At 35.0% G+C, this 8609-nt stretch overlaps 1 protein-coding gene across 1 annotated transcript; it reads left to right on the top strand.

Moving 5' to 3' along the window:
• The first annotated feature begins 1052 nt into the window (after nt 1-1052).
• Nucleotides 1053-1953, top strand: LOC106325750 (putative GEM-like protein 8). The gene has a single exon (XM_013763801.1). It carries the CDS (start codon nt 1111-1113, stop codon nt 1765-1767), a length of 657 nt encoding a protein of 218 aa, XP_013619255.1. The 5' UTR covers nt 1053-1110; the 3' UTR covers nt 1768-1953.
• The last annotated feature ends 6656 nt before the right edge of the window (nt 1954-8609 follow it).

The following is an 8609-nucleotide window of genomic DNA, read 5'->3' on the forward strand; positions in this document are numbered from 1 at the left end:
TTCGTTGTAATGTCGATGTAATGATTACGACGTACTTCTCATTCCACGTACATTCGTCGTAAACTTACATGGAGTTTACGACGAAATCAGTTCGTCGTAAATTTACATGGCGTTTACGACGAAAGTTAGATTCCTCGTAATTTCGTTGTAAAGACCATGTAAATTTACGACGAAATATTTTCGTCGTAAATGTTCGTTGTTATGGGCATGTTTTCTTGTAGTGTATGTTTACTTAATGTAGAAACCCCTAAACTACAGATTTACCGGTAGTAATGATAATTATGAACTGTTAGGGTTTAATTCATTAAATAAAATTAGTTTAAGAGTTTTTTCGTTAAATACTTAGTTTAGAGGTTTTTACTGAAAACAAACTTAGCTGAGGGGTTTTAACGTTAAAAATCCAGATAAAATCGGGCTAGGAAAAGGAGAAAGAAAAGTAAAAAAGTGTGTTATTTTGCCAACTTGTTGGTGAAAAAACTTGTGGAGACTTAACGTCAGTCCATGGATCATCTTCTTTTTCACTTTTTTTTTCTCACATTCTCTGCATCTCTAATATCATAACTTAAAGCTTATCGGATGTTTGAAGATGATCAAATGGATAATCAATTTGTATGCCATCTTCTAAACTTCAATATCTTAACTAGAAGTTAAAATTGCACTCCTAACTCCTAAGTTGTTCTGTTATTTTGAATTTTTTTTTTTAAAAAAAAGACGAGAAAAAAAACCCTAAAACATTTCATCAATTCTTGAGATTACTTTACACATGTGGCCTTAGATGGATTTAGTAGATTCAAAAACTTTATTTATTGGTCGCCTTTAACTATATATAGTTATTTTTTCTCGAAAACAATAAATAAACATATAGAGGACATGCTTGATCTTCTCATTGCCTTTACCTCCAAGAAAGTTGCTTTACGTGTGTCTTGATGACCCATCCATGACTCATCCATTACCACAAAGATCCTCAAGTGGCAACTGCCTCTTGCCTCTTTGTATTTCCCTTTAAATATCCTTCCTACCACACGGTTTCATCATCACCATCTCTCATAATCTCTCAACATCAAGATCAAGATTAAGATTCAAAATCAAGATCACCACTCATCCTCCAAGATGACAATGAGCACACTCCACCAACAAGTTCTTGCACTTCATGCAGCTAAGACTGCTCCATCAGGTTACTTTCCTGATCCAGCTTCCATCAACAAGCTCCAAATCCCAACATTTTCCAAAAAATCTGAACAAATCAAGAAAAAATCTCTTCTGAGAAAGAAGAAAACCGAGAGCTTCACAAACGGAGCTAGAGATCAAAACAAGTTAGGCCCCAAGCTGACCGAAACAGTCAAGAGAAAGATATCTTTGGGAGCTAAGATCCTTCAAATGGGAGGCTTAGAGAAGATTTATAAACGGCACTTTAGAGTCTACGATGAAGAGAAACTCTTCAAAGCTTACCAGTGTTACCTATCCACAACCGCAGGTCCCATTGCAGGCTTACTCTTCATCTCATCAAAGAAGATTGCTTTCTGCAGCGAGAGATCGATCAAAGTGGCTTGTCCACAGGGAGATCTAACTAGGGTTCACTACAAAGTGTCAATCCCATTGTCCAAGATCAATGGAGTGAACCATAGTGTAGACACGAAGAAGCCATCTCAGAAGTACCTTGAAGTAGTCACTGTGGATGGCTTTGAGTTCTGGTTCATGGGTTTCTTGAGCTACAAGAAAGCTTTCAACTGTCTCGAGCAAGCACTTTCTCTGAGCTTGGATCAATAACAAAGAGATAGCCTAGAAAAGTTAGACAATATTGTACAAACTATTTTTTTTAGCTTTAACCTTTTTGTTATCCATTGTTGACAAGAGCAAGAGACTGAATATATATAGCTGATGTCATCTGTTTTACTTATTTCATACTTCTCTTTGCACCATAACGTGACCAAAGAAAACATAATGACATGAGTATATAAGACCATATCATAATTTTGACATCAAAGCATTTAGAAACTTTTGAGATCTACAGGATCATCAAGCCAACAATGAGGCTTCTTCCATTTTAATAAAAGCAAATAAAAGAGGTTCATTGATCGATCATGACAAAATCTTTAGGATAACACACAATTTGCTCTATTGTATTACATAGAAAATCAGTCTTCAAATATCTAGTGCTAAACAAACTCTATGTGGAAATGACAATGCACAAGAGAGAGTGCATGGCAAGGCCAAACCCATTTACATGCAGAGAAAAGCCGGGAATCCTCCGATGACCTTATTTCGTTTGGCAAATCGTTTCTCACGTCACATTTACCTTTTTTAAAAACTTGTTTATACATTTTGTTATTGTTAAATTCAATCATATACACACGTCAGAAAGTATTAACGATTCAGGATAAACTATTTTATTACATATTTGAATGTGGGTCGTCTTCTTTTTTCGCTCCCTTTTATTTATTTGTAACTTTTCTTTGACCAATCGACCATTTCCTAATCCCCACCGAATAATATTTTTTACTCATAATTACGTGTCTACATACATATTGATTTGCTCGTATATTATAAGTCAAAATATCTTATCCGACTATGGACATGGACCCCGAAGATGATGAACGGTTGAACACTACTATACAAAGCTTCAAATTGATTGGGTTGTGGCGGTACAAATAATATGGTTTTATATATATAGAGTCAAAAAAAAATCCATGATCTCTACAGGATAAATGGATGATGCAAAAGAAAAAATTGATTGAGAAATCATATAAAATATGGAGTTTTCAACTATTTGTTAGAACATTAGAGTATGATGTTACCATGAGCATTATTATTTAAACCAATCATAGCTACATTACATATCCTTTACCCAAAACACATACTTACATATACAACATTTTAAGTTGAATATTATTCAGGATTTGGCAGAAACTACCTATACTTCAAATAAAATTACGTAGCTTCTTAAATGTCATTGTGACATAAGTATATTCTTTCTTTGAGTTTATTTTTAATGACAACTGCCGAATCAGTCTTGTCTTAACAACTAACTAATCATTCACCTTTGATACTTTTTGAAATACATGTACATAATTATGATCAACTATAGCTTAATACAATGTCCACTAAATTTTTTCAGTCATAATAAATTATATATTTATATTCATTAACTATATATGTATATACACAACCATGTGAATATAACAAGTCACTGGAGAGAAACAACGATGCTGATGAGGAAGTATGTGTTTCATTTATTAAGGCTTTTGTGTTTCCTTTTGTTTGAGTTCTAAGATGATATGGTGACAATTCAGGAGGATGGGGAAAAGGAAGCTGGTGATGTTGATGATGCTGATGAGAAACAATCTGATGAGGCTGAGGAGAAGCAAGCTGATGAGGCTGAGAGAATGAAGTTGAGAAGAAAGAGGCTGAAGGTAAAGAAGAGGGAGAAGAGATTTTGGATCACTACTAGATATGTTTTTTTTTTAAACACGACTACTAGATATGTTAAAATCTTTCTCTTAGTCTAATCTCATTGAAATGGATTTAAAACTCTCTTATCATGATTGTGCAATGTAAATTTTAAACCTCTTGTCTTAGATAGTTATCTGAAGATGGTTGCGAGCATGAGAGATTTTTTGTAGCTCACGGAATGATAATTCCTTTCGTTTAGACAAGTATTGAAAGCTATCAGTCATGTGTTCTGTCGGTTGAATCAATCATGTGTTCCTTGCGGAACAAGTCCACACAATCTGTTGGCTCTGAAACTCGCATGTTTCAACGCCTTGTTATTCACAAAAATCTGGTTACCTTCAATTTTCAAAATATCTTCTGCACTGTTTTCGTTCTTGGTTGGATGCATTATGAGATCAAATAGCCCCTTCATTTAGAGGTTACATTTTCACCACAGTGCCAAGTCATTGTATCATATATTCCCTATGTTTCAAAGTATCAAATTGTAATTAGTTTTGGATAAAAGCACTAATATTTAAGGGGGTGGTATTCAATCAAGGAATTTAATAGAATTTTAAAAAATTCATAAATAATTTTTTTTGCAGTAGTTTAAAAGATCCGATGAGACTTTAATGCATTTATAATTTTCTTACGTTTACTTTCTCTTACGGATTTTAAAGTAAAGTACATCAATTTGTAGACGTTGCATAAAATCCACAATTAAAATACTAGCACTGACGATGGGAAACATTTGCGTTGTGTTATTTTAATTTTGTCAGTTTGTTCTCATTACTTAAGAAAAAAAAGAAGCTTTGAAAAATGTGTATACTTTCATCTCTCATATAACAACAATTTTTAAAAGTTTCAGTTACACTAAAGACCGTAGAGAGGCATGAGTTACAACTCTGTATGTGAACATGAGAAAGAGTTACGATATATGAACATGAAAAATAGCTCTTCTTTTCCCTCCTTTTTTTGTGTCTTTTTCTGCATGACAAGAAACATGAAACGTGGCGAACACAATTCCGGTAGAAATCACTTTCAGAGACGGTAAGGTGGTCGTAGAATTACTCCGGTGTGTGAATCACCCAGACACCCAGTAAGCCATCTCGTCGGTAATAAGACTATATTTTTGGGAAGAACGGGTGAGGACGGTTGAGCGAGAAAATATATGACGGATGTCATGGTGGAGGTCCAGATTGATCGTCATCATTCTTTGCCCTACTTTTTGAACAAATGAAAAGCAGAGAAATAGAGATGATCCAATTGTTGTGTTTTCTCACGATGGTGTGATAATGATCAACAAAAACTTTTGGAACAAATGGAGGTCCAACTGATCGTCAACCACTTCGCGTCCAACAATACGTTGCGTTTTCCTACAATGGTGACAAATCTCCTCATAAGAGTAAGGAATTGGTTCATCACATTTTTACAATCATTACAATCATAACCCAGTTGTTTCAAAGTTAGAAACATGTTTGCGAAGTTCGACCAGAATCAACCACGTAAACAATGGGGTCAATGGCTAAAGAAGTCTCGGCAATGTTGGTGGAGACAAGAATCTTCCTCCTTACATTAAATATATTATTGTTATTCCGTTGTTGCAAGCTAGAAGGAAGAGTGGTGGAATACAGTGTCAAAACGTTGACTTGATCATCAATTAGTCTAGTGGAGATCCTTGTGCACGGCTAAGATAACAAGGACGTCACCAGTGGCTCAAAATACATCATGTTAATAAAAATTGAAAATACATAATAGTCCTAGATCGTCTCTTTCCTTTTCACCATATAGCATCCAATTTAAACATGTTATTGGTATTTTTCAAAAATAAAAACTGTTATATTATTTTAAAACTAAAACTTTTTTTCTTTTATCTTCAGACCGGTTGCAACATGACTCAACAAAATCATCCATAAACAGAAAATAAGATATGTTTTACAGAATCACAAAGTTTTGAACGTTCTTTGTGCACACACACAAAAAAGAACATACATATGATCAAACTGTTTATCCAGTAGGGCTATACATGGTTGGTTTTAACCTTGAGACAGAGAGATTCAACTCTTACATAATTAACACCGCCGTTTATGAATGAGACCTCTCCTTTCAACCATAAAGGTAATGTCTCATTGTCATTTCTTGACCAAGGGTCGGTACATAACGTGTGGACTCTCGAGGACATGGCTTAAAACAAGTGGTCGCTACTAGCCTTTAAAACCCCTCACTCGATCATACGCGAGTCCCAGTTAGCGGAGACCTACAATTCGTTTCTTGGCATCATCAGATCTCGATTGTTGTTTACAAGAAAGAGATATAAGACATGATTTTTTACATGCATGATGACCATGAGGACCAGACCCAAACGTTCGTCCTAAAGAAAGTTGGCGAGTTGAAGTTTTGCTTCGACGACTTTGTGGAATCAATCATGTTCTGTTCTTTAATTAACCCCAAAGTGCTACTAGACTTTTTTGCGATGTTATTTGGTTGATTGGACCACAGCTTTTGGCTTCGTAGATTGGATTTTTTGTTTGTTTGTTGGTTGTTGGTTTATCATTTTGTAAACCCAATTCTCATGAAAAATATTATGTTTGCTTTTGTTGCTGCTGTGAGTTTTAGGAGCAGAATAGTAACCAAAAAACAGAGTGCTTAAGGTCTTGTTTATTAACGATGCAGGGTTTAATTAGTTGATATAGTCACTTGCTGTCTTATTGGATCACAAGAGGGTAGTTCAGAATCAGAAGAGAGAAGCCACACAGAATCATCTCCTTCCTGATAAATGAAAATAAAGAAGATAAACAGGTATGTGTCAATTCCATACCAAACTAAGATTTTAGCATTTTTTAAAACACTAAAACAGGTAGAGATGAGCAGATGAAAGACTACCACCTAATATCAAGATCTCTAATGCAGCTAGGAAGCTTCTCTAGAGAAAGGGTTCAATGGTTCATAACTATGAAATCACAAGTTGTTTATCAAACATATGCAGGCAAACAAGAAACTCTTGATCGAATAACACTATAACAACTCACAAAGAAAAATAGAGGCAGCAAAAGCCAAAAGCACAAAACAGAGACGGGGTCCAAAAACTTTCCTTACTTGCTAGAGTTTTCTTCATTGTCCATTCTGCTTCTGTAAATAGTTCAGCAGTCAAAAACATGCCTTTAATAGCTCCACATTTGAAAAATCTAAGGATCTATCCTTACACACATATCATATACTCATAGATAAATATCTACGGTGAGGCCAAATCGGAGGAAGAAGGGACACGAGGGAGTTCGTTCACGAGGAAACTGATGCGAAACTATTTTAATTTAATTTATTTGAATATATTTATAGCTTAAAAAAAATATATATATATATTTATAGCTTGATCCCATTTGTTTTTCTCGATTCAGTTTCACAGTTGACTAGTTGTGCTTACAAAAGAACTAAGAATAGAATCAAGCTCGGTCACCCCTTTCTTATTTAGGCAAAAGGAGGCAAACCTATTGTACAAACAGGAAGACGTCTTATGAAACAGAAGACAAGACTTATCCCTTGACAGTTAACAAATTATTATGAGACAATTTTTAAATTTTCCAACAATGGTCAAATGAAGCAATAAGAAACAACATATCTATTAAATTTTAAAAACCATCTTAAAAATATACACCAATACTATTTTCTTTTTACGAATTATATACATCTCTCTTCTACTTTAGATATTTATGATAGATACGTCATACGAGAAAGTAAATATGGTATGTAGTATATAGTATTGGTGTATTAATTTTGGTTTTTGTAATGTAATTTCTTTGTAATTAAGCAAATCTACGTGGAAATGACAATGCACAAGAGAGACTGCATACCCATTGCCCATTTACATGCCGAGAAAAGCCTGGAAGTCGTGACCAATATTTCTTTTAGATTAAGGCAAAATTTAACGTCACATTTCTTACCTTTTTAATTTATATACTTTTTGTTAACGTCAAATATAATCACACACACGTCAGAAAATATTAACGGTTCAGGGTAAACTATTTAATTACTTATTTGAATGTGACTCCACCAAAATATATTTTTACTCAATATAATTACGTGTCGACATACTTATTTAGCTGGTCGTATATATAGTCAAAATATCTTATCCGTCTAAGGACATGGACCCCGAAGATGATATAAAGCTCCGGGGTGGGCATTATAAAGCTTCAAATTGAATGGGTTGTGATGGTACAAATAATATGGATTCATCTGCAAAAAAACAAATAATATGGCTTTATATAGTTATAAAATTCCATGATCTCTACATGATAAATGGCCGATGCAAAAAAAAATCTGACAGATAAATCATATAAAATATGGAGTTTTCAACTATTTGTTACTTGTTAGAACATTAGAGTGGGATGTTACCATGAGTAATACTATTCAAACCAAGCATAGCTACATTACATATCCTTTACCCACAAAATCATACTCACATATACAACTTCTTAAATTGAGTATTATTCAGGTGCTAGTTGTTTCATCAAATCTGTTTTTGTGTAATCTTAAGCTTTTGTTTCAATGTCGTTGTCATGGGCGGATCTACGTTACGCAGCATGGGGGCAGCTGCCCCCAGTAAAATCTCTAATTAAATTTAAATACACTGGGAGAACAAAGTGTTCTGCTGCCTTATTGGTTAAAACGTTTTTTCTGCCCCCACTAGACCAACGTTCGAATCCATCTGCAACCTTAAATACCCGTGCTATTTTTATCTTTCCTTTACTTTTCTGCACTACAAGAAAACACACCGAATTCCGACGGAGGTTCCGACGGACACCAAGGTCGTCGGACATTTGCGACGGAATACTGACAAATTTCCGACCAAATCCAAAAAAATGAAGTCGTCGGAATTCCGTCGGCCATTTCCGACGGAATTCCGACGACATACGGTTCGTCGGAATTTTCCGACGACTTTTCGACGACATTCCGATAAAAAATGTAACCGTTGTAGTCGTCGGAAGTTCGTCGGTATATTCCGACGGAATTCCGACGACATTCCGATTAACAGCAAAGTCGTCGGAATTCCATCGGTATTTTCCGACGGAATTCCGACGAACCATGTGACCGTTGCCGACAAATACATATGACCGTTGTATAGCCGTTTGGGATTGGACAATTCCGACGGAATTCCGACGGACTTCTTTACATCCGTCGGAATT

This window comes from Brassica oleracea, chromosome C2, assembly GCF_000695525.1.
Source record: "Brassica oleracea var. oleracea cultivar TO1000 chromosome C2, BOL, whole genome shotgun sequence".
Classification (NCBI taxonomy): domain Eukaryota; kingdom Viridiplantae; phylum Streptophyta; class Magnoliopsida; order Brassicales; family Brassicaceae; genus Brassica; species Brassica oleracea.

Excerpts from the sequence above, each read along its gene's own strand:
- LOC106325750 (XM_013763801.1), top strand. The coding sequence starts at position 1,111 with ATGACAATGAGCACACTCCACCAACAAGTTCTTGCACTTCATGCAGCT.